This window comes from Pezoporus flaviventris, unplaced genomic scaffold (genome assembly GCF_033815535.1).
Source record: "Pezoporus flaviventris isolate CSIRO_AGI_PZ_B2104156 unplaced genomic scaffold, CSIRO_AGI_Pfla_v1 ptg000023l, whole genome shotgun sequence".
NCBI classification, from domain to species: Eukaryota; Metazoa; Chordata; class Aves; order Psittaciformes; family Psittacidae; genus Pezoporus; species Pezoporus flaviventris.
In genome coordinates, this window is record NW_026892571.1 from 15,933,471 (window position 1) to 15,959,661 (window position 26,191).

Sequence of the window (26,191 nt, forward strand, 5' to 3'; positions counted from 1 at the left end):
TGGAGAGGGGCTTTTTACAAGGACATGTAGGGACAGGACAAGGAAAACGGATTTAACCCGAAAGAGGGGATATTTAGGTGAGATGTTAGGAAACAATGCTTCCCTTTGAGGGTGCTGAGGCGCTGGCACAGGGTGCCCAGAGAAGCTGTGGCTGCCCCATCCCTGGCAGTGTTCAAGGGCAGGTTGGACGCAGGGGCTTGGAGCAACCTGCTCTAGTGGAAGGTGTCCCTGCCCGTGGCAGGGGTTGGAACTGGATGAGCTTTAAGGTCCCTTCCAACACAAACCATTCTAGGATTAAAAGATGCAGCTGTGGTGTTTTCACCCGAACAGCAACAGATCCTGCTGGCTGGCAAGTCAGGTGATTTGTATCCCTTTAATCAAGGGCCTCAATGCTTAATTACATCTTACTTAAACAACTATAATGTTAATTTATCTTAATTATACTTTAGCAGCTCTTGCCCAACATACACACTATTATTTAAACCCCCCATCCCATAGCGGGGCTGCACGGGGTCCCTCAGTTGCCTCCCTTTGCTGCACTGATGGGTCTTAAAGCAGAGCTGAGCTTCAGGAGTTAATCCACACTTCGTGTTTGTATTCAAACATCAGCTCCTGTTGTTTGTGAACTAAATCTACATGGCAGGTGTTAATTGAGTGCTAATTTACTCGAATTCCGCGTCGTGAGAGTGATTAAGGGAGGAAGTGAGGCGCTGGCGGTTGGAGAGGTAATTTGCTTTTTAAGCAATAACGATTAAAAACCCCTTTAGTTTGCACAGCGTATTAAAAGAAGGTGACTGTAGGGAGCTGTGAGCATGTTGAAGGTCAGGCTCTGTGCTCACACAGGCTCCCTGCACCTCATACTCTTCAATGAGAGTGCGGTCTGCTTGTTTGAGAAGTAAAGCTGCCTACAAGGCATCGCTTTATGCGCTTAAAGACTGGACACGACTAGGATGGCTTGCGTGGAAGAGAAGGAACAGGAAAACACGAGATCCAGAAGGCAGGAATAGCATTGAAAGAACTAGAAGCTGAACCGATAGAGGCAGAGGAATAAACCTCCCAGCCTATGCTAAGGTAACTTAATAGCACTGCCCAGCACTGCGTGGTGTTAGAAAGCAGCTTTTCTGCACTGCTTCAGTTTACTTTCTATGAACAGTGTTGGGTCTGATTGGGTTCTCCTGCTTGACTCATACAGCAGAAACTGCCTACATAAAACGTTAAGAGTCTCTTGCTTATTTATTAGGGCCTCTTAAAAGCTACCTGGGGGTATACATATAAATATAATATATAAATATATAATTAGTTCATGATTAATACTAATCAGTATAGATTTTGTTCTTCCTCTTTAAGGCTATTGGGAAGGCCACTGTAAGCTGCAGATACAAAGGGCTCAGAAAGGACTAGCTGGTAGTGACAAGTCCTGTAGAGCTGCGCTTTGTAGCTCTTGTGGAGTAGCTGTTGCTAAGCAATGTTTTGTAGACCATGAGTATGAGGACTCCATTCACTTTATAGTTATCCTCAGTAGTAGCTTTGTTCTGTCCTACACTGTTGGTATTGCTTCTTGTCTCTGGTAATACAGTTGCAACCATGTACGCTGCATGGGAGCTGCACAGCTGAATCTGGCTAACAAGACAGTTATTATACAGCTCATCATTAGAGATGATTGCTTAGTTTGAGGTAGCAGCAACATTTACAATGCTGAGTCCTATTCAGAATGATGTTTCAAAGCACATGGCAATAAGACTGTGGGCTTTAGAGACATTTAAACTCTCATAGATGGGTATATCTAGAAACTTTAATAGTTTTCTTGGTGTATCTTGAGACATGTAAACGCCTTCCAAAATGTGGTTCAGCATCACTGTCAATCGAAAGCACTCTGCAGTTCTAGACTAGTTAATGTTTTAGATAACCCAAATTTTTAAGAGCTGATTTTGGTGGTATTTTATATCCCTTCATGCAGGGTATCAGGTGCTACAGCTCCCTGCTGCTGCTGCAAGTGATAAACTTTCCAAGCAGGCATCCTGAGCAGCAAGTATCATCTAAACGAGCTTCCCCACAGCTTGCCTGTTATTAATGCCAAAACACAGGCTTCTTGCTGCCTTTAGGAGAGGCTGGAGAGCTACTCCTGTTCTAAAAGGACAGGCATCAAATATATCCTGCTGCCCCATCCCTTCCAGGAGGTAATTATGCTAATGATTATTTTAGAAAGGTTATAATTCTGCTCTGCAGACTATTAGCAGTGTGCTTGTGTTTCAAACAGTCATCGTGTAATGATTCCAAGCAATGCAGTGTTGTTCTGCATTAGGTACTCCCAAGCAAACAGCCTTATCTCGAGGTGGTTGGACCTGGGGTAGTTGAGGGTGAGTTGACTTGAACAGGGTGCTGCCTTCACATGCTCTGCTTGTGATCCTTGAAGGTGACAACAGCACGTGCAGGCTGCATGTAGTGAGTTTGGAGAGGGGTGTTCAGAACTGTTAAATAACTGAGTTTAATTAAAGTGGCTGAGTACATCCCAAAGTAATCCATACCACAGAACACTTTCTGTCCCACACATCCATTTACACACAGTGTAACAGGATCACCGCAGTGCAGCGCTGGCATTCAGCTGGGAGGAGGCACACGTCTGCCTTGTGGCTCTCGCCTTCACAAAGACAACTGAGGACGCTTACTCTGCAGGCCTTGGACCTCTTAACTGTCACCATTTGAGGTCTCTGTTCTGCCTATAAACACCTGAGAAACGCTACAGAAATTGGGATGGAATTGCTAAGAAAGGTGTGCATTCTGACTTGCTTCTGTGGAGCAATGAAACAGGATAAGTAACAATGCAGTAAGTGCATTAGCTACTTGAGAGCTGCATTTGGGACAGAAATTGGATCGAGCCTTGTTATGAGATAGAACACTTTGTCCTTGGGGAAAGCCTCCATGTCCTGAGTGGGGAGTGTCACTGCTGTGGCACAGGACAGTTTGCATTCTATCCAGTGGGTCACCGGTTCAGTGCTTTTCCTCCATAAAGTGCTTTGCAGGTACCATCTGCACCACACTGCCAGGATCTCGAGTTTTATTGCTCTCATTCAGAATGGGAAATGGAAACATGAGGTGATGCCATTTGGCTGAGGCTACAGAACTGCACCCCAGGTACTGTCACCTCTGCCTCATGCTCTGCTATGGCGCCAAAAGTCTTCTAGAGACGAATTATCTGGGGCCATGCTTTAACGTTACTTACAGATAGGCACTGGTGAAAATGCTGTTTACTGCATCTGCCTCTTTCCCTGTTCATGTATGGGGTCTCAGGATCTTTATGGCTGAATTGTGGGGTCACCAGACAGTCCATCCCCTAAGGATTGTATAAAGCTAACCCGGGATGTGATGCTGTCTTACCGCAGAGGTGAAGCCTGAGGTGAATCCTCATAAGCTCCATGAAAATCATCAGCTTCACTCTTGGAATTCATCTGCCCGAAGGTTGTGGCTTCTCCTCGACCACCCATGCCCGGGGGCTCTGTGCTGTAGGACAGCCCAGCCAGGTCTCGCTCCTTGGCTCCTGCCTGGCTGTTCCTAGGGAAGGTGGGTTTCTTCATGGTGACTTGCACAGCAGGCCTGTGGGCAGCACCTGCAAAGCTTTCCAGCTCTTTTGCTCCTGGAAGAAGAGGTGTCCACAAGTGAGTGCTGGTTCACCAGTACAGTGGGATGGGGTAACAGGGGAAGGGAAACTGGCCTGTCCGTGTAGGTGGATGGGAGTTCAGCCTGCCTGTGCTCTGCATGGACCGAAACCTGCACAGCTGCATCAGCCAAACCTGCCTTCTCAGCTGATGGGCTTTGATTTATGTGAGGTGCTGCTCTGTTTGGAGATGCTTTCAGCACAAGCCAGACCAGTCATGTGTTATGATAAACAAGGTTAGGTACAGATAATGCATTGGCTAAGCTGGAATCCCTGAAGGGATGAAGCTCGGGGATGAGACATCATTTGCACCTTGTCATCCTTGACTTAGGAAGAAGAGAGGGTAAAAGCAGAGACACAGAGCAAATTGCTTCCAGTTTTGAGAGGTACCCAAGCAGTCTGCATTTCTGGGACGTTTCTCTTGAGCCTACCAAAGTGTTTGGGTCTGGCTTCTGCTTGGCAAATATCTGTGATTCTGCCTGATGTTGAGCAGCAGCAAATTCTCTTGTGCTTAGTTGCTTAGCTAAGAAACCCATGTACTTACCTGGGGACACAGAGAGATGAGCACTGGATGCTGCAGATCCAAATTCATTTTCAGCCACACATTTAAATATCCCAGAGTCTTCTGGAAAAGCTTCTGTAATAACCAGGGTGCAGACTTCCTCTGGAATAACAAATTGAGGCATGCTGTTGTACCATCAAAGCCAAGTGTTAATTTGTGGGAAGTGGTTCTTGCAGAAGGGCTGTTACTTAGTGACGGGGGTTGGCAGCACTGAAGTGCATAAAAAGGGATGCAAAGCGCATAGGAAGTCGAGGAATTCCGAAGGAGCAAAGTTGAGGGAGGAGTCTTTCCTCCTGTGACTTTAATGGAACAAAGAACGTTTTCTTGTGCTCAATTTTGTGTTCTCTTGCTCAAGTTTAAACCTCAGAGAAGATTACAGGTCAGAATGGGTGATAGTTTTCCCTTAACATGCAGGATACTCTGTTGAGAAAAGCATCGGGGTCTTTCAGATGCTTGTGTCAAAACTAAGAACTTGAGAGCTCTACATCTGACACTGGATGTTATCTCTGGCTACCCTCTGAGCACTGTTGTTTTATCTTGGATAAGGTGACAAGAACTAAGTGTGGGGTAAGTAACTGATGAGATGTCTGACACAAACTGCACTGTACTTACCAGGAAGTGCTGATGAACAAGCCTCTGCTCAAAATAAGAGAGAAAGAAATCCAATGGTTATAATGCCAGAATAAAGACCTTCAGCCCTTGCTTTCTTTCCCATCTCAGCTCCCACCCCTCTGTGTCCATCAGGAGAAATACTACGCAGATAGGGAAAGCCCAGGTGTGGATGGGGAACCTGATGGTACAACCACATCTCCCCTGAGGTGATAGAGAAAGAGCTCCACTGACTGTGGAGTTAGTTACTGTGAATTTGCTCCACTGGAGCTATGAGTTCATGCTTGGGAGTATCATAAATGGTTTAAAATGTACTTATATTTCCTATGTTCATCAGTAGTTATACTATACAATGCCTCCATGGCTCAGTAGTGCTTCCATTAATAACTAACAGCATGGCAGTCTCCTCCCATCACGCCTGATCTGCTCACACATTGCTCTGGCACCCCAGTCTGTGATTTCAGCTCATCTGATACTTGTAAACTGAGCTCTGCCTCTATGGACATCTACAATCTCCTAACTTTTACAGCAGTTCTTGTTCCTGCCCTATCACTGCCCCAGTGAAATGACATCAGACAGGCACAGGAATACCTACTTTTCCTTAGGATTCGGAAGTCAGCAGAGTCTATGATCTGGTCATATTCTCTGTACCAGTGAACCTGTAAGGTGGGTGTAGCACGGATGCGGCATTCAAACACCACTAACTGACCCTTCGTAGCTCTTATGTTTTGTAGACCCTGGAGGAGGAAGAAATGGTGTTAAATGGCTGATGGAAGTATTTCCCCATTGAAGGAATTATCATGGAATGATGCTCCCTTCAATAAAGATGATCAGCCAATGCCCATATTTTTATGTCACTTAGAGTAGCTGATTTGATTCTAAATGCATTTGTACTGGGTTGTGTATGGAGGGTTTTCTCCCCCGTAGATCTATGCTCATTAAAAAGCTTTAGCTTATTTATGCATTTAAATAATGATACAAAAGCAGGAAAAAACATCTATTCCAGTGGATACAGCATAGTCAGGGAGGTTACTATGAGAGGTTTCCACTCCAGCCTCCTTTGTAGGAGTAAATGAGATGAATTCATGTAAGTGGTTCTGTCTGTCTGGATCATTTACTAATTAAGATGTTAGTTTGATAGCATCGCTAATGAAGCGTCCTGACTCTTTTGAACTGTAAATGAACCAATGTTCCAACCTCACAATACCTTTGGATGGAGCAAACTCAAAGTGTAATGTTAGTAGTTGCAGAACAAACTATATTTGTGCTCTTTACCTTTGTGAACACAGGAGCGCTTCCATAGGCAGATCCGGTCAGGCTCGCTGAGGGACTCTGCATCTATATAGCAAAGAAAAGTAGCTTGAATTTCTCATATGCACAAACCCAGCTGTGTTGCTGGCACTTTACTTTGAAGCAGAAGAAGATGTCAGTGTGTTTTATCTATTGTTCATGTGCCAGCCTAATAAATACCATGTGGAGAGGCTCCATTCAAGTGCTCCAAGAGGAAATGCCTCCCTGGATGGTGAGCACCAAGTTAGCAGAAAGAAGAGCTGATAACCAGTAAATGCTGCTGATCTTGGAGCTATAAGCCAGTTAGTGGCCCATATCTTGTAGTCTCTATTTAAAAAGGAGTGCTGCTTGCCAGTAGTTGTCCTGTTGTACCGACAGCCCTAAGTGGTTTAGCTGATCTTAGCGACCTGACTACAGTGAGGCTGAATGTAGAGAAATGAGCAGAAACTTTGGTTCTCTGCCTGACATCCTCCTTTAAAGCTCAGCTAGCATACAGGTTACAACAAGGTCTCTATTTAAGCAAGAAAGGCAGTTTTAAGATGATCAAATACTTGCAGTCCAAGATATGTGCTTGTTCCATGGTGGAGCATTGATGTGCACTTGTTTAAGGGCAGGATGGAGGCAGACACTTTAGCAGGCTGATTATACTTGACCCAACAATGTTTGTACTTACTGTGGCATTCCTCCAGCCCTGCCAGGATGCTGGGACTTGCAAGGAGGCTTAGCCTTTGGATTTACGCTATGAACCTGGAGAGACAAACATAAATCAGTGTGTGTTTAGAGCTGCCTCCTTCCCTTACAATGCACCGATGGCTCTGGTTGTGAACTGAAAATGGGAGCATCCTTAGTATTTGAGATTAGGCTCAGGTCACTTCCAGAGGATGGAGGCATTTAATCAAGGTTGTTGATACGGATCCAAGTCACCTGTAAAACCTGGCTTCATGGCTGAGTTAGGGTTTTCTAGATTTGATTTAGATGGAAGAGTCTAAAGAGTCTAAAGAAAACCCTTGTTACTCCAGCTGAAGTGAAAACAAACCGCCTACCAGATCCTTCTCTATAGGGACTGTAGCATACTGGATTGACATAAAAAGAAGTGGTTACTGGTAGCTTGTTAGCTCACAGTGGCAATAACAGCTTTACAGATTTCATCTTTGCTTTCCTTTTACTATAACAAGAGAGGCTGCTCCTGCTTCTCCTGGGCTCAGCTGCGTCAGTAAAGCTGCTGCCTTGATGAATAGCTTGGAGCAGAGCAGCGGTGCTGCTGTCATATGCTCCGCTTTGGGAGTGAGCATTAAAAAGGTGGCTCTGGACTGAGAGACAGCAGCGTGTGTGAGGCATGGGAATGGTGCTTCTGTGCCTGCCTTGTGCTCTAGCTGCGGGGAAGGAGTTGAATGCTGTTTGTCAGCAAGGAGAAGGTGTGGAAGCAACTGAATTGACTTTCTGCTGCCTGTAGGATGTCAATATATGATGTCCCCTGGTGATCTGTTTGGTGTGATGCAATACTCCTGACTTGCTGGCTCGCTAAAGAGGGCCCTGGGATATGTGTTCCCCATCCGTTAATCCAGCCTTTCACCATCTCTCCCATCTTAGCACCTGTGGTGTCAGATTCAGAGCCTTATTCTACATTGACTGGTAGTTGATGCTGTCATGTTACTACCAAATCCTATGTTTATGTCTGTGGTCATGCAAACAGTACCTTAAGGTATTGGCAGATGGTTGCAAAGCTGTTGTTTGTTTAAGGATCAGTTGCTAAGGCCACTGTAACTGTCGCCTTGTGAGCTCCTGCCTGTTCAACCACGGCGGCAGCTCTGCTTTGTGCTTGCAGCCTGCTAAGTATTCGATGTGACTGGTGATGGCTTGGCAGGTCAGAAACCTCTCCTTAAGGCTGCACTTGTTTCTCTGCTCTAGGTCAGACCAACCTGAGTGTTTCTTCAGGGTGTGAATCTTACACTTGATGCTCCCAGTTCTGTATGGCATTGTTGGGTACTTATATTGGTAACACAATAGGTAGAGTAACTGCAAATTTGGGGTCATCCAGCTGACTGCCGCCCTATCTTGGAGTCCTATTTGTAGCTATACAGATAGATGCTTGGTGTAGCAATATGGAGGCACATCAACAGACTAGGATTTAGTTACCTCAAACAGGTCTGTAAGCTACAAAGATACCCATCTCATCAGATAACATCAGTGCCTGCATCTGAACCCTTCAGAGGCTTTGCATAGCTGTTTGGTCCTGTCCTGGGTTCAGCAGTAGCAGTCATGTTTTTCCTTTGTGTTAACTGGTGCAGTGCTGTGTTTTGACTTCTAGCTTGAGAACAGTGTTGGTGAAGCCGATGTTTTCGGTTGTTGCTAAGTGATGTTTACCCTGACCAAGGACTTTGTGAGGCTCATGCTCTGCCAGGGAGGAGGGGAAGCTGTGAGGAAGCAGAGACGGGGCGCCTGACCCGGGCTAGCCGGGGAGGTATTCCATACCACAGCACTTCATGGCCGGGGTGAGGGGTAACTGGGAGTTACCCGGAAGAACAGGGGCTTCCGGGTGGAACTCGCTTTCTTGGCCGGTGGTATCGTATTCTCTTCCCTTGTTATTTTCCCTTATCATTGTTTTAGCTGATAGTAGCGGTGGTGATTTGTTGCTGGACTGTTCTTGTCTCAACCCGTGGGAGTTGCACTCTCTCGATCCTCCTCCCCGTTCCTCCGGGAGCGGGGAAGGGGAGAGCCCCGGGGCGGGGGGAGACGGACACGGACCTCGATTGTTGTCAGCTCAGCACCACTCACTGGGAGTGAGTGAACAAGTTACCTGACTGGGTTTAAACCACGACAGGTCCAAATAATGCATTTGAGATCTGCTCTTTCCTGCTTTCTGTCGTTCTCACTGGTTGGATATGACTGCTGTAGCCACTTGACAACTGCAGGCAGGCACGTGAGACAATCACTGCTGTAAGGCAGTCAGACATTCCTGATGAGAGCACTGGGTGGCTCATCCAGACCTGCAGCAAGCTCCCCTGTTACACATGGACTTGGACCACCCGTGGCTTTCATACTGCTGCCTGCTGCTCTGGAGTTATAAGTGTCTCTCAGGCCGTCGAAGGATGGCTCGTGGCCAGGGTTATGTCATGGAGCCATCAACAGGGCTGTGCCGTAATGCAAGGACAGCTTGGATGTGGGAGGAGGGCCTGGGAAGCCAATGTTATTGAGTTGCCCTGGGTTCCTGCTGCAAACCAATCCTGGCTGTAGGCCACCACAGATCCCTGTGGCACTGATTCCATTGCCTCCTTGCAGCCATCAGGTACCGCTCAGCACAGGCAGTTTCCAGGACCTGTAAAATTACTTGATTTGATCTTTCTGGCTTTTACCCTAGTGAAAAAGCAGGTTGGGGAAGGGGTTCCTGCGCTGACATACCTGCTTTAAAGATCCTTCCACACAGCAGCAGCATTAACAAAACTGCATTGGAGCATCTATGGCCCCTTTTTGTCTGTACTACAGACTTAATTCTCCTATAGACATGCCCTCACTCTTGGCTGTTCCACTCTGTTTCCAAGTCCATGATTGGTCTGGAATCAGGCAAGGCACTCATAGAAACAGAAGGCACAGACTTAGCAAGAGCAAGTGGGGTGGTCGGAGTGGACAGGTTGTGGTTTAAGATCAAAGCACAGTGAAGCTTGCTCAGAAAGGCTGGGAGTGAGAAGAGAGAACCTGGAGAGATCTTGCTCCAGTGAACTGGATAAGAACAGCCTCTGACAAGTTTCCAGCCACAATAAAACAAGAAATGAATTTTAGCACTAAGCAGGAATAGGGTTAGCTTATGAATTTGTGCTCAGTACAGTTACTCAGTTGTGTGGCATTAGTTCCTCACTGCAGTGATTATTGCTAAGACCTGACATGGCAGAGTCCGTGGCCAAAGATGATGCCTGTCCAAGTTGCATGGGAAACTGGACTGATGCCATGTAGCATGCCAAGCAGTTGGTGTTCATGCAGTAAACACAGGCAGTTATATAGGTGATGCTGCAGCTGCCGGTGCTAGAGGAAAGCTTGGCTGGTCTCTTGCCAGTGCAGCTCCTACAAGTTCAATTGAGTGAAGACCCCATCATTGGGAAGTCTGTGCTTGGCTGCTGAAGCCATCCTTGAAACCCACATTGCTTGCAGCACCCTGGATTGTAGAAAACATCCTTCACATGCATGGTTTATGTTTGATGCTCTGTTCTCATCTGGTCCTTCCACTTCACAGTTTGCTTCTTGTGAATGTGTTGGATGCTTTCACTGCTGATATTGGATTTGGGTAAAGGAGAGTTCATGGGAATAGATAAAAGGGTTATAAGCTTCATCACCAGAACAGTCACTGGTTTAGTCTGAGTTTTCTGGTTTTTATTGAGACTTAACAACATTGGAGCTGAGGAAACGTAATAAACCAGGAGACTTTCAGGTGTGCTGAATGTGGTGCCTGGTGCCGCTTTAAAGGGCAGAGTGAATTTGAGAGAGTAAATGCACTGAGGGCATTTGGACACGGGCTGCAATGCTGACCAGCCCTGCTACTACTGACTGGTTACATCTGATTGAAGTCATGGGCTTCTGTGCCAGTGCAAAGCTGTCTTGTGTGTGAGGCTGTGTCTGTGGCTGTCCAACTCAGCAGTAAAAATGAGACAAGGTCACTCAGGTTCCAGGAAGACTCTGAAAGGTCGCTGGTTTCTCTCTGACACGTCTCCTTTTCTTTAGTGATGAGTGATGCTCCAGGCTTCTTCAACCATCTGTTTTCAGACTCCCGAGTCCTGCCGAGCTCCACGCATGACGTGCTCCTCTCTCTGGGTTTGCCTTGCTAAGCACAGAGCTTTCTACTACAGGTCAGCAGATCCTCTTCATATGAGAGTAGTGACTCACTCCAGCATGCCCAGAGAAGCTGTGGCTGCCCCATCCCTGGCAGTGTTCAAGGCCAGGTTGGACACAGGGCTTGGAGCAAGTTGCTCTAGTGGAAGGTGTCCCTGCCCATGGCAGGGGTTGGAACTGGATGGGCTTTCAGGTCCCTTCAACCCAGATCAGCCTGGGGTTCTATGAAATGTTGGCACTGCACAGTTTATGCCCTTGAAAGAACATGTAGCCAAGGTTTTACCTTGGTGAGTCATTTTAGCAGTCCTAGTGTCTCATGTAAATGTCAACCTTTACTTAGTGTAACTCTAGATCTTTGTGAAGGGGACAGAATTAGACTCAGCCAAATGAAGAGCCCAAGGACCTTTGCAACCCAACACCAGAATGATTACAAGGTACATACAGATCACGCTGTTGACACAGACCATAATGATGACATTCTAGCATTACCTGAATAGTTGACATGGCTGCAGAATTATGCTATAGGCAGCACTAGGCCAAATTTAACACAGGGTTAGGAAAGTATTAAAGCTGTGTGGAGTCCCTTTGCCAGGTGTTTAGATCATGGAAAAGCCATTAAATCTGTTTTAGGAACCAAATGAGCATCTGCTGGATCTCAAATACACTGCATTGTAAAGAGTGTGCTTAGGGTGGAGGAGAACATGCTAAAATTTACACTTGGAAGTGGGGCAGACTTAGACTGCATCATCATGTTCATGTACCAGCATTAGAAAGAGGCTCAAATAGATGTATGAACATAACTTTCAGTCAGTTGGAAAGCAATGCATTTTGCAAGCCATCTGCGTGTACCTGATGGTGTTACTCATTTTCATAGGGGTGTTCAAGCTTTGGGAGTGGATGCTAGACACTTGCATATCTTGTGCCACTACTCTGTGCAGCTTAACAGTGATCTGAGCGTAAGACTGCAAAGAATGAGGCTCTCCCAAAGGCAGTGGGCTCTGTCTCGAGCTCTATTTCTTCTATGCCATATGGCTAAAGGGGGAAATTATCACCACTTCAGCAGCAAGCTTTCTAGTTGTGAGTTCCTTGGTGATGGGAACGTGTGAGTTGAAAGTGGCTTCTGTTTGCTCCTGGGGTGTGAATAACAGGGTTTCTGTAGGAGGTGAGAAGAGTGTGATTTCATTTCTCTTCCCACACACCAAGGGTCCCGAGGTGACCGCTTGGATTGCAGGGAAAAGTGTGATGCTTTCCAACCGTGCAGTGATTTCCTCAAATGAGTGTTCTTTGAGAGGGGAAAAGGGCAGGTTTGCAGCAGCTGAGGCATAATAAAATACAGCAAACAAGCAAATAGCTGGAAGAGGTTATTGTAGCCATTGATAAGGCATTAATAGAAATGCGGAGTCCTGATTGGGTTTGAGGCTTGCCGACAGTCTTTTGTCTTGTATTTTCAGAACATGTAGCACTGAAATAAACTATTTCAAAGGCTCTTTTTCTATGGATTAGGTTTTTAATGCCTCCCATGGAGCAGGGAGGATATTGGGTTTGCATCTCAAGAATTGTGTATGACGCTCTTGGGGGTGTTTCCATACGTACTGTTCAGGAAGGCCAGAAAGGAGCGTTGGCTTTCCAAGGACAGGTTCCCTCTGGGATTAACAAAGACTCTGAAGCACAGAGAACAGCACGCTGCTGAAATGTGCATCCTGTGCTTCGTGCTTGAAAGTCTTTGTAAGCTTAAGATGAGTTCATGCATTGCACAGAGCAGAATGTGGCAAGGAAAAGAGCATCAGTGATCAGAGGGCTGGAGCAGCTCTGCTCTGGAGCCAGGCTGAGAGAGCTGGGCTGGGTCAGCCTGGAGAAGAGAAGGCTCCTGAAGGGGAGACCTTAGAGCAGCTCCAGTGCCTAAATGGGCTGCAGGAAAGCTGGAGAGGGGCTTTGGACAAGGGCCTGTAGGGACAGGCCAAGGGGAATGGCTTTAACCTGCCAGAGGGGAGACTGAGATGAGCTCTTAGGCAGAAGCTCTTCCCTGTGAGGGTGCTGAGGCGCTGGCACAGGGTGCCCAGAGAAGCTGTGGCTGCCCCATCCCTGGCAGTGCTCAAGGGCAGGTTGGACACAGGGGCTTGGAGCAACCTGCTCTAGTGGAAGGTGTCCCTGCCTGTGGCAGGGGTTGGAACTGGATGGGCTTTAAGCTTCCTTCCAACCCAAACCAGTCTGGGATTCTGTGATGAGAGTATGATGACGTTTGGGCAACAGTAGCTTTAATATAGGAAAAAGCACAATGGAAACTTAATCTTGGGATTATTTAAGGCATGTCCCTGATGAGATGTTGAGCATCTGCAAACACACCCTGTGTGTGCCTCTCATGGCCAGAAGGTCTGCAGGACTTTGGTGTCCATGGGCAGCATGAAGGGGTGCATGTACTCAGGGTGGTTTTGCTCATGGTACACATCCCTCTCCAAGTGCAGTGTGAGGAGATGGGGCTGCAGAGCCTCTCCCTTCAAATCACCTTTTGATTGCCTTGAAGGTCCCTGATCCAGCCCAGAGTCCCTCCTGGTGTGGCTCTGGGGCCGCCTAGTGGGGTCCTCTCCATGTGGGAGAGCAGGGCTGTCCATCCGATGGCTGGGGATGGCTCACAAGCAAGGGCTGAGAGGGAATGAATTTTATCCCTCCTCTTACATGCCTCTTTGGAGCACAGCTGTTTCTCAGGGCTGGAAAATCCTGGCTTTCCCTCCCCTTATTTGGATAACAGCTGAAGCGCCGACTGATACTTGAGTCAAACTGGAGTTCCTAGAACCAAGTGACCTAAATCCCTTTTTGAGCACCGACATTAAAAGACGCCTAGAGCTTATTTTAAGAGATGCTAAGCTTCCACTTAAAACCATGAGGCTCCATACTTGTTAAAGTGGGTAGATTCATGTCAAACAGGGATCGTTTGCTTCCTTCCCTATAAAAAACCCCAACCCTACCCCACTTCTTTGCATGCCAGAGCATTACAGGAACGTGGAAGGATTTTGAGCCCAGACTGCCTGACCCGTGAAGACTGTGCAGGGAGTGCAATGTGTGATGGCCCTGGTGCCATGGAAGTAGAGTACGTGCAGATGTGAGTAAAGGCAGTAGTATATGTGGGCATCCTAAGGCACCTGCCTGCTTTCTGCTGCTCATGCTCTGCGTGCCTTTGGTGTTCCCATTGCACATCCCAGGGGCTGTGTTTGGTGGAGGCTGAGTGTCCTTTGGGTGGATCCTGAGGACAAGTGCTTAGTGCTATGGAAAGAACCTGGGAATGGCTATTTCTGCACTTAGGACGCTGTGTAGTGTCAAAGCTAGACAAAGTTATTTCCTGTAAGCTCTGGGGAAACAGCTACAGGCTCTGGATTACTACTTGCTGAGGACTCTGTGTTGTCAGTGCTTGCATGGAGAGCTGGTGCACTGGGGCAGTGTGGAGCTGCTCAGGTTTAGTACAAAGCTGTGTGTCGTGTGCCTGATTAGTTCCCCTCCTGTCTGCATGAGCCCAGCTGAGGATGAGGAGGGGAGGAATCAACTTCCTGCTCTCCCTTTCACTGCAGACTGCTGGAGGATGCTATCCCCATTCCTCCATGGATACCTGCAGTGAATAATGAAACAGCATCACCCTTAATACATAAGTACAACCCATGTTTTTCCCTTTAAAGTAGAGAGTATCCCAGCTCTCCAGCCAGCAGGTATGTTAACCTCTCCACCATTGAATACAGCAATGACTCTCCAGTGAGTCACAAAGAGGATTAGGTTAATGGAGCCAGTCTAGCCAGCTCCATCCTTCATACTGGCACACCTTCCCAGGAGGTGGATATGTCACTCCCCCCTTGGGAGAAGGCTGGAATTGTGTGGTCAGTGTGTGTGTGTGACTCACGGCTTTGCTATCCATGCTCCAGTGATGACTTGCTGCTTCTGCAGTCCGTGGCTGTACTGTTCCATTGGCGCTTCCTGCAGAACACAGCGTGTTCTGAGCTCTGCTGTCCCCAGCCCAGACCTGTCACTTGTGTCCCCCCTTCTTTGTGAAGCGTCGCACGGGATGACTTTACTATACCAGGTGTCCCCAGAATGGACAAAGAGCCTTTTGTGTCTCAGAGCCTCCTGCTTTGACTTAGCTGATTTAAATTGTTTTGAATAGGAATAAAGTATATCCTCAGGTGGGAGCACGTTCCAATGGGATATCTGCAGGCTGATAGCAGTACGAAGGAATCTGCATAGTCTTTTTCTCTGAACTGCTACACAAAGCAGCATGTGCTATAACTTCTGTCATCTCCTGTCTCACAGGTGTGTTTTGGGTGGTTATCCCACAGCGTGTCCTGACTGGTGGTCTGATGCTTCTGCCTTATAAACCTGTTGTCACCAAAGCTGGAGGATCCAGAGATGAATCAAAGCTCCTGAGCCTGCTTATCCTCTCTTCCCACTGCTCGTGAGGCCGCCGTGCTGCCCGTGCTCTTGTGCAATGAGAGGGCTGCAGTGACAATGGAGGTGAGTGACCGAGTTTCATGCACCGTGTCTGATCTCTAGTGCCATAAGTGCTGCTTCCAGCCTGTGCCCCAGGCAGGGAGCCCGTGCATGGAACACCAGCACTCAATCCTCCAGGCTACCCACAGCTGCACTTCATCACCTCACATCTGTGTTTGCAGTGATTTCTGCCCTAAAAACCTTCTCTGTGTTCAGCTCCACCAGCACTGTTCACGCTGAGCACATGTCTATAGGGAATCACGGCTGGGGGCTCTGCCCCGGCTCCAGTGTGCCAGGCCACCAGCAAAGGCAATGCCAGTGCTTCCAGAGTGGGGCTGAGTCAGTGGGTGAGCAGTGCTGGTGGAGCTGAACACAGAGAGTTCAAATCCAATGTGAGGATCTGACCAGAGGCACCTTCCTGGAGGTGCCACAGCAGCACTAAGGGGTTTGTGGCGGGCACATGAACCTATGCGGGCAGCCACTGCTCGCCATCTGCACCACAGCCTGCAGTGCCGTGGGGTGGGCTGGCCTGGGGGTCTCATCCCATTGCTTGTGCTGCAGTATCGCCAAGAAACCCAAAACAGGGACCTACCTGTTGCACTGTAAACCATGGCATAAAAGCTGTTCCAGCCTCAGAACTTTTACACAGAGCATAAATCGTGCACGGAAAGTGCAAATAACCAGAATATCGCTGAACACTCTAGTTTAGAGGCATGTTTGTAGAACTAAGGTGTGGATTATGAAGCAGTTAAAAGTGCCAATTCCCAAACCCATCGTTATTCAAGTTGCCTGAATTAAGCCATTGCTGTACAGTCCAAAGAAGCTTTTTTTCTGGAGAAATAATTTTACAACCCCCAAGCCATTTCATAGAAACCTGAGCTGGCACAAAGCGTTGCATACTGTTAAATATCTTGCATGGATGTTCCTTGAATGAAAACCAAAAGTGCTCCTGGTCTAATGGTTTTCTGTCTGTAGGAAGCATCGACACTGGAGTGTTTAAGCTCTCACAAACACCTCGTATGACAGTGGATGTGCCATACCCCATGCCCAAGGAGGACAAAAGGTGAGTTTCAATCAATGGCTGTGGCATTCGGGTTCCACAGGGTACCGTGGGCCTGGGTTGTGCCGAGCAGTGAACTCCTCATCCCTGGGGAGCCCACATAGGAGGATGGGGGCTGCACAGCCAGACCCCCCCAGGAGATGAGACCAGGCTAATTTTAACTACATGGACAGCATTTGATATGGAAGCAGCTGGTGTCATACAAATCCACAGACCTGTCAGGCAGCACAGGGCATCGCTAAAGCAAGGATGTTCATTTCCACCCAAAAGCAACCTAGAAAGCCAGCCTTGATTTAGTCTGCACCTGACCCAATATTGATCAGAGCTCTAGCTCTGTAACCATAGATGTGCAGCACCCAAACCCTTAGATTTTAATGCCATTTCATCAGAAAAGTGAGGCAGGACTCATTTTTCTAGCCCCATGTTGCATTTCATGCTAGTACATACCTGCTCCTGTTTCCAGCTGGTGGAGAGGTTTTCTGATCATACTCTCTTTGTTCCCCTCTTGTGACAAGGTTTTCTACAGTTAAAAGTTTATCTAATGAAAGCCAGCACCATACCCTCCACTCTGCACAGTTCCCAGTGCTATGGAAAGACTCTCACTGAGAAGATGCATTATATTCTCTGGTTCTGTAGCATCTCTATTCCTTCTCTTTTGTTTTTAACCTGCCTGTGAGCCATGTTTAGGAGGTGGCTGTGGAGCCCAGCTGATGGACACCTGAGCCCCCATTCAGCTGAGTGTCTTGTGGACCACTTGCCTCTTCTCTCAGCCCAAGGTACTAAATGAAGTATTGGTGGGTTGGCTGCTTGCAAAGTGCCTTGTTAATAAAGCTGGATGTTAAAGGGGGCAAAGCTCATGGCTTCACCCCATGTACACGTGCTGTAGAGCCGGATGCACTCTGGTTGGCAGTGGAGTCTCTTGCTTTGGAAACCACAGGTCCTGGGTTTCCTTGGTGTGAGGGCAGGAGATGCTCATACAGGCAGGAGGACTGAGCTTTGGGGTAAGAGCTCCTGGTTTGCTGGGATGCTCAACTGGCCACCCTTGTGAGCCCACGGGTAAGAGCAGGGCACAGTGTGCCAGAAAGGGGAACGCTGCTCTCTGAAATCAAAAATCACATCCCTGCCTCTCCTCCCCACCCCTGCAAAGCTCTCAAGTAACGAGAGAACACGATTATTGTTAGAAATTAAAGTGTTACTCACCTCTCTAGGCCATCAGTTTGGGTCTGGGGCTCTTGCTGCCAGCGTTGAGTCTTGAAGTGGGAAGTCTCTGCACCAACTCCCCTCTGAGGACTGAGGCTGTCTGGGGTGGTGGGTTACACGTCTAATGTTCACATCCCTGCTTGTGAGTGATGGCATGGCGGGAATGTCAGCTGGATGGGAATAAACTGCAGCAATTTATGCTCCCCAGCCTGGTTGGAAGTCAGCAGAGCAGCACCATTAGCTGGAACAAACCAGCTCTACTGTGGTGAGATGCAACAGCGGCCAGATCCAGACTTCCTCATAATTTATCAGTCCTGAGTGATGGAAAGATGCCAGCTCAGGTTGATTGTGATTCTCTGCTTTGAAAGAGAAGTGCAGTGAAACTTCATTAGAAGCAGGACTCTCATACAGATCTGGAATGTAAAGAATTTCCTATTCACTTGGAATATAAAGAAAACCTGAGCCTCTCCCCTCTCCCCAGATGCTGAGGAATGCAGGGGGATAGCTTGGGTTTGGTGTAGCCAGACCTGAACAGTTTCACATTAGCATTCTCCAGGCTTGGTAGGAGAGCTGTGTAAAGCTTATGGGAGCTGAAGTAATGTCCTGATGATGCCAGAAGCACAGTGCCATTGCGTGCTGAGGTTTCAAGCAAGGTGCTTTATGCAGTGAGGTGCCATATAGGAGAAGGAGCTGAGGGCATTGCTGAAGGGCAGGTTGTGTCTGTGCCCAGTGCCAGTGCAGTGTGCTGTCCTGGGAATTCCAGGGCTCCAAATCACAGTTAACAGCTCATTTGGAGGAATTGCTTTGTGTAGATGCATGAAGGACAGGAGAGATCCCCAAGCAAAGCTGCCCATTGCTCTCAAAGCATCTATAAATCAGTTGGATCTTGCCTTCTACCACAGCAGCGCAGTCCCAAGGCTGAAGGGGTGTTAGCCCATTCAGTCTGGGCATTGTCAGCCTTCACCAGCTTTGTGACCATGAAAATAACCTTGGTGCTTTGCAAAGCCTTGCCCAGCAGTCTAAGGTACACTGAATTGATCACCTTCTGTGGGGTTCTGGAGCTCTTCCCCAGATTCCCAGTTGGGAAATACAGCTTACAGCTGGGTTCCAGTTACCTGCCTGCTTTGTTTGTGCTGAGTGCCAAAAGCTGTGTGGAAAGGTATCAACCACTTCTGGCTAAAGCATCTCTCCTGGCACTGTTAGTAATGGTTGTGTCATCTTTTTGTGTGCCTGCACATTGCATCGAGGCCATCTGGGCCTGAGGATGGGTGGATCCTGCCCTCCAGCAGGGGCTGTGGTGTAGGGATGCTCTGGGAGCTGCCCCTGCTTCCTTTGGCTATCTTTTCCCTCCCTGGTTCTCATCTGTGCTTGAAGACCTGTGAGGGGTCTTGAACTCCAGGAGTGCTGCTCTCCCCCTCCTGTGGATAAGGAACTCTGCCACAAGCCCGTGGGATTCACTCGGATCCTCTGGCTGCTCAATCCAGCCCCATCAATTGCAGCTATTGCTCTTCTCTTGATGGCGTAATGCACAGATGAACTTTTGATGCTGGCTCGAATGCAGGCTGGTGGGAAGAGACCGGCTTATTCCAGCCATCCTAAACCCTTCCCAAAATGGGAAAGCAGCTGGCGCAAAGGCCACAAGTGCTGGGGCCCTTCTTCCTGAAGTGCCTTGTCAGGGGCCTCTGAAGTGACATTTCAATTTATACCGCATCAAACTCGGGGACAGATGAGCAGTGGTTTGGTCTTTCTTTTTTCCAAAGGGATTTCTGAATGGAGGAGCGTAGGTAACAAATGGTCTGGGTGTGAAAATGAATGGACCTGCCTTCAAACTACGTGTCTTCTCTGGCAAGTTGCTGTCTAGGGTAGTTTTGACAGTGAGAGTTAATTCTTATGGTGGATTCATTGTTCAGGAAGAAACTTCTCACTTCTGGAAGGAAATCCAGCACACATTCCCACTCCTGTGTGAAGAAGCTGAGTTCATGTCACAGGGAGCTTGGAATAAGGAGGGAGCTTGGCAGTGCTATGGATTTGGGGAGAGAGAGCAGGTCCAGGTACCTGGCAGGCCTTTCCCAAAGGTCTTTCCCAAAGAGTGGTTTAGCTCTGGTTGTCAGAGGCTGGCTGAGGATAAGATGCTGAAAGAGAGGACACTGAGCAGACAGGCGGGCAAGGATGGTTCTCTGCATCTGCATGTACCCATTGCTGGTAATAGTGCTCTTCCTCTGGGAGATCCTCAGTGCAGTGCAATGGGCACGATTGCAAGCAAATAGCAATCACCTGCCAACAGAAGCAAGGCCTGGGGAGGTTTAAATCACGCGGAGGTGCCATTGCCAGAAGGTGTCGGAGCTTGCCTGTGGTCCAGAGGCAGGGGAGCGTGCGCAGGGAGGCTCCCCGAGCCCTTCCTATCTTCTCCCCACTGAGGTCTCCAGGTGGGTGGTAAACACGGAGGGGCTCAGCCAAGTGTGGCTGATTGCACTCCCTCAAACCTGTCTGAAACCGGCCTCACTGGTAGGCTCAGCCAGGTCTGAGTGACTGAACTGAACCAAGGCTCTCTGAGAGCAGCGACTGTTGGGCTGCCTCCACCTTTGACAGTGCACTGCTCCAGCCCCACACTTGGCTTGGGATGGTTCCTCTGGCTTCAGAGGAGCAATGCAGAGTTACGGGAGGGCTGCGTTTGGACCAAAGGACACATTTAACCTCTCTCCTGCTGTTACTGGTTTTTCTGCTAAAGAGATGATGTTCTCACTGAGCCAGATGCTTATCGTGAGTATCTTGGTGTAAATCCATATTATCTCAATGATGTTAGGCAAGTACTCGTCTAAATTACGCTGGCACATCTCTGTAGACTTCAAGGAGATTGAGCAAGTGTGGTGGAAAAGGTTTACGGATGGGCTTGAGTAACGTGGAACCGTGTTATTGAGTAACCAAAGTGGCATTGCTGGCACAGGTCCTCAATCATCTGCCAGTGTTAAGCTCTGAAAGTGGCTTAGCAGAGGTGCCTGCTTGCTCTCCGCACACTGAATCCCCAGAGCAGTGTGTGCGTGGGGAGACTGACTACCCTCAAATTAAATATCACTGACAGCCTTGCAATAGAGACGTTCCTATGCGATGCCTCGAGGCACCCGCTTATTGGATGATCTTACAGCTATGTGTTTGGGCAGCATTCCCTTGGGTTTAACTACAGACATTTTGACATATCTAATATATTTTCCACTGTAACTCAAACCTCTGCTGGTCTGGGCTATACAGGCTTTTATCTATAGGCAATCTGAGGAGTGGTGAGCATGGCTGGATGTGTGCCAGTCCTGGGTAGGACACTTACCCGATATGTATAGAGATAGTGCACTGATGTGCCCCCAGTTGGGTCCTAATAAGCCTCTGTAGGATGCATTATGATGCAGCTCCACAAAGCATGTCAGAATTGTATGTGAGTGTTCCCCATTGCTGGGGGTCTGGGTTTTATCCAGCTAGAGCTGTTTTCAGAAAGGGATGTTTTATCCTGGCCTTTCTCTAAGCACCCTAGAGCAGAAAAGGTTGCATTCATTGTGATTTTCCTTCCCTTTCCCATCACGACAGTGGTTTTAGAATTGGCTTTTCCCTTTGATGCTCAGGAGACAGAGCCAATTTACTGGGGTAGAAAAGATGTCTTAAAGCAGAGGCTCTGACCCTGCCAGAGCCGGTCAGAACAAATGCAGTGTGTGGATCGCCTGCACTCCTCTCACACCGCCCAGGCGTGCTGTTTATAGCTCCCTCTGCATGCTCCAAATGCCACCCCAACAGCTGCAGCTCCCCATGGCCACACAAGCACCTCTGGCCCTCAATGCGCAGGTTTCAATGCCCGTAAGCAAGGACACTTCAAAAGTGCACTGTCTGTGCTCTGCCATTAATACTCTACCTGCCTTCTCTGCGTGGCACAGCACCTTTTGTCAGTGGTTAGTGGGTAGGGAGAGGCACAGTATCTGGTGTGAAACCTGTGGAGAGCAGGCTTAAGTGCTAAAGGCAGGGCACAGTTGTCAGTATAAATAGAACCATAGAATCATGGAATAGTTAGGGCTGGAAAGGACCTTGAGATCATCAATTTCCAACCCCCCTGCCGTGGGCAGGGACACCTCACACTAAACCATCTCACCCAAGCCTTCGTCCAACCTGGCTTTGAACACTGCCAGGGATGGGGCATTCACAACCTCCCTGGGCAACCCATTCCAGTGCCTCACCACCCTCACAGGAAAGAATTTCCTCCTTAGATCCAATCTAAACTTCCCCTGTTTAAGTTTGAACCCATTACCCCTTGTCCTGTCACTACAGTCCCTAATGAAGAGTCCCTCCCCAGCATCCCTATAGGCCCCCTTCAGATACTGGAAGCTGCTCTGAGGTCTCCACGCAGCCTTTTCTTCTCCAGGCTGAAGAGCCCCAACTTTCTCAGCCTGTCTTCATACAGGAGGTGCTCCAGTCCCTGATCCTCCTCGTGGCCTCCTCTGGACTTGTTCTAACAGTTCCATGTCCTTTTTATGTTGAGGACACCAGAACTGCACACAATGCTCCAGGTGAGGTCTCACGAGAGCAGAGTAGAGGGGCAGGATCACCTCCTTAAATAACCCTCTGGAAGGACAGTGGAACGATTCTCATACAAAGCAGCTGAACTGAGTCCCAGCAAATTAACACCCTCCTTTGTCAAACTCAAACCAGTACCCTGGGAGCTGCCATCTCTGTATCAGGTCTGGATGCGAACTGAGCAGTGGTTGTGTTGCAGTCCCGCAGGTCATGGGGCTGCAGTGGTGTCACCCTTAGCAGGCAGGGGGCAGCTCCTCTGTCCCCATGCTGGGTAGAGATATCCCAGCACTTCCCTAGGGATTTGTCACCTCCTGCCCCACTGAAGGGGTCCTGCAAGCAGAGAAAATGGCTCTGCTTTAGGAGGAGGAGGAGGAGTGTGGTGGAGGAAGGCTTCAGGGAGGTGACTCCCAGCAGTGTCAGGGATGAGGATTTGTGAGCCTCTGTCAGTGCCGTCAATGAGGAATGAGAGCAGACTGGGTTTCTGTCTGGGTTTTCTGTATGGATCCTTGTTCTGTGTCCCCAATAGCAGGAAAAGTGCTTGGAGTGTTCTGTGGCCTGCTGGCTTTATGAGCTCCAGGAGCCGTGCTCGAGGAGCTAAAACTAAGCTAAACTAAGAGTAATTTCACCCTAAAGTAAGCACTTCTCTGTTCTTGCCCCGCTCGTTGTTTCTGGAGGGGTGTTGTGCCTCATTTCATGCAGCATTAACGTCTGTGTCAGCAAGGATTTCCTTGTGATACTTCCCATGCAAATAAATCTTGCCTAAAGCCCCATTTATCCCTGAACGGCCACAGGAGACCCTCGGGCATCCCAAGGGTTTTCTTTTACTCCGGATATTCATTTCTCAAGCCATTCTCTCTTGCAGGCTGTTGGCTTGCCTGGGCTCGCCAGTACCCAGCAGACGGCAGATGGCACCAGCGCCCTGTGTCTGCTCGGGCGAGCCACCGCTCGCTTCAGAGCATCCTTCAGCTGAGCAGGTGAGGCATCACTGAGCGTTGAGGCTGCACAGTTACAGCTGCTAGCTCCGAGTCCTGCGGTAATTCTCCTTCTTGGGCGCCTTCCCGCAGTGGTTTGTAGCCAAGCAACCTAAAAGGGATGATGCCTGCTCTGTGGCTGAGGGATGGGACAGAGCTCCTTGTCACCCAGGTGAGCACCAACCACCCATCCTCAAGGCTGAGACAGGAGGAAGCTTGGTGGAGTCATGGGAAGGGATGAGCTGCTTGCTCACACCATGTGTCTGTGTGTGACAGCAGTCGTTGGGAATTGTAGCTTCTATTTTGACCTGGCCTCCCGTGTGACTTGGTTTTGTGGCTGTGTTCTCAGCCTTTACATCATCACAAACCCCTTATTCTCTAACACCGTATTATAACATTGCTTCTTAATTCCTTGTATGGCTTGGAGGTGGTAGGAGCATAGAAGCAGCTTGTCAGGCTTTGGATGTCACAGGGTAAGCTGTGATTACATAAACAAGCAGAAGAAACTGTAGTTAAAGGCCTCACAAAGTTATAATTGCCATGGCTTGCCTTTAGTTTTATGGCAACTCAAACCGTATCGATGGTTCCTTGTGTCCATCCTATGTTTTAAGAGGATTCCTATCCCTGCTTATTGCCTCTGTGTAAATGAGCATCAAACTGCTGCCCGGAGTCCGTTAGTTTGATTTGCATTATGTTGTCCATGTGCTATAGAAAATAATAACCATGCACAAAAAAAAATCACTTTGGTTCAAAATGTGCTGCCATCCATTTATTAAGTTTCATGGGTAAAATTGAAATGGGCAAAGTCAAACCAAGCAGAACCATTGGGCTCTTGTAGAGGTTTCTCATTTTGCAAAGACGTGAGCTGTGGTTGAAAGATTCCCTTTGTGTGAGTGCCACGAGCAAGCACTGTGGCTGTTTTTAGAGAGGATATTTCCTTCCAGTCATTCCTTTGATAAGGCTTTATTCCAACAGGATTTGATATGATGTTAGGTTTAGCTGCAGGTACCAACATGCATCCTACTGTCACAATGCAACAGGATCTTGTACTGGGTCTGTTGAAGGCGAGGGCCAAATCTCTCATTGATTTAACCATGCATCACGTGCATCCTGAGCTATGTAAGTACCTGAGATGTGGCTTCTGCCTGGTGATAGGCATGGCTTGTCCTCCATGTGCTCTGGGCACTGTCCTGGCTCTGAGGGGCAGCTCTGCCCTGGGCACACCAGGGAATGAGAGTGTTTGCAGCAAGGAAGATTGATCTTGAGAGGGGTTGGAATACCCAAGTCCATTCGAGCTTCCTGGGAAATACCAGCTTGGATTCATGCTGGCATACTTGGGAAGTGTTTTAAAACCAAGCACCAAAAATCAATGCATTGCAAGGCTCCCAGCTTGTCATTCTGAACCCATTAGGAGATTTGTGCTAATTCTGAAATTAATCTTTCTATTTTAAATGTTACTTTGAATGTAGTTTGAACTTGTCTATCTGGCAGGAGGGGAACAATTAAAGGAAAGGGAAGATTACATTGTGTTGCTTTAATTGTGATGGATGGAATCATTTGCTGAAGGAAAATATCTGCAAAGCAGATTTGAGTGCAGAAGCAAAGATGAAAATGGGTTTTAGCTATTCCACTCCCTGTGGTAGATGTATATTTATGTAATGCACTCCTCGTATCTCAATAACACACTGGGCCCACACTGCAGGAATTAACGCCACTGAGAACCGCAGCGAGGTTATCTCTGAGCCTGTGTAAGTGTGAGAAATCAACCTTTAGTTTCAGGTCCTGTATTTATTCATTTATACTTGTAAAGATGCTTGAGGGAGAGGAGGAACGTCCCTGACTGGATGCACTGCACCAATGTCTAGCGTAATTCAGGATACAGGAAGCTGTCACTTGGCTATTGCCAGTGCGTGTTCCACTGTCGGTGCCATGGGGCAGAAAGTGCAGGGTTTTGTGGCAGCCCTGTATTAGGCAGTGGATTTCTCTTCAGGAGAGCAGCTCTTAGGAAGCAGCTTTAGGTGGTTTTCCAGCTGCTCTGCACTGGGGCAAAACGCCTCTTGGGAGGGAAATTTTGGCCTAAAAGCTGCCTGTGCAGGCAGTTTGGAGAGAAAACCCAAACCAGGCAGTGAGGCTGGACATAATTCACTGATCACTGAGACCAGCTCATCCTGGAGGCCTGGGAAGATGATCCAGGAGCCCCAGATCTTGAACAGGGACAAACCCACGTAGTCCTATTCTGCTCTGGTCCCCTGCTCTGATCACTGCACAGGACTGGATGTAAAGCAGTGCAATGAATAGGCTGGGTTTGCAGGTACAGCATGGAATGTCTTGCTGAAGAATAGTTCATATGGATCTGTGGGATGCATACAGTGCTTTAATCCGTGCTTCTCCCGTCCCCAGCTGTTAACTATAATTGTTAACTGCAGGTTTGGTAACAGAGTCCTGCACAACTGCACTAATTGTGAATGGTGGCATTTCTTTAGAGGAAACATCCCTGTGTTTGAGGAGCACTGTGAGGCTCCAGTCCTCAGTGTAAGTGAATGTCCTGTGGTGCTCTGTAATGAGAGCACAGTGGGTGTAAGTGGGAGGGTTATAACAACTTGCGTCCTCTGCCTTCCCAGGGCATTAATGCTGCATCTTGGAAGCTGTAAGAGATTGAAGGAATAGAATCTAAACTTGCCATAGACTCTGAGTTAAGCAGGGTTGCTTTGGTGAGGATGAAATAGAAGCATCAGCTCCCTTTCTCCTCTCCCTTCAGCTGCTGGGAACTGAGGTATTCACAGTCTAAACGTATTCCCATCTCCCTCCAGTGTGAGTTAGGGACATTGGAATTCCCTTTGGACCCTGTGAACACCTTTGCTGCACCGTGGGCAGGGTCCTGCTGGCCCAGTGTCCATCCGGGGCTTCCCCATCCAAGCCACATCTAACGGCGTGTCAGGACCAGTGTTTGAGTGCAGAGGTGCCAGCAGGGCAGGGAGGGTGAGAGGGGCTGTGCTGTGTGAAGGAGGAGCTGT

General features: G+C 48.3%; 1 protein-coding gene and 1 long non-coding RNA gene across 2 annotated transcripts; one reads left to right on the top strand and one right to left on the bottom strand.

The window, feature by feature from the left end:
- The first annotated feature begins 129 nt into the window (after positions 1-129).
- Positions 130-23,160, top strand: LOC133271144 (uncharacterized). Its single transcript, XR_009744013.1, has 4 exons — positions 130-1,071; positions 15,222-15,422; positions 16,374-16,465; positions 23,069-23,160. It is a non-coding gene; the product is annotated as an uncharacterized LOC133271144 (long non-coding RNA).
- On the bottom strand, positions 2,939-6,864 carry LOC133271140 (myopalladin-like). Its single transcript, XM_061457012.1, has 6 exons — positions 6,787-6,864; positions 6,099-6,161; positions 5,419-5,560; positions 4,827-4,850; positions 4,197-4,316; positions 2,939-3,631 (listed from the first exon to the last, which is right to left on the bottom strand). Exons 2-6 carry the CDS (start codon positions 6,159-6,161, stop codon positions 3,372-3,374), a joined length of 609 nt encoding a protein of 202 aa, XP_061312996.1. The 5' UTR covers positions 6,787-6,864; the 3' UTR covers positions 2,939-3,371.
- Positions 23,161-26,191: the final 3,031 nt, after the last annotated feature.

Coding starts and splice junctions, on each gene's coding strand:
- LOC133271140 (XM_061457012.1), bottom strand. CDS start 6,161: ATGCAGAGTCCCTCAGCGAGCCTGACCGGATCTGCCTATGGAAGCGCT. Junction 4,851..5,418: donor CTTCCGAATCCTAAGGAAAA/GTAGGTATTCCT, acceptor TATTTTGAGCAG/AGGCTTGTTCATCAGCACTT. Junction 4,317..4,826: donor TTGTTCATCAGCACTTCCTG/GTAAGTACAGTG, acceptor TTGTTATTCCAG/AGGAAGTCTGCACCCTGGTT.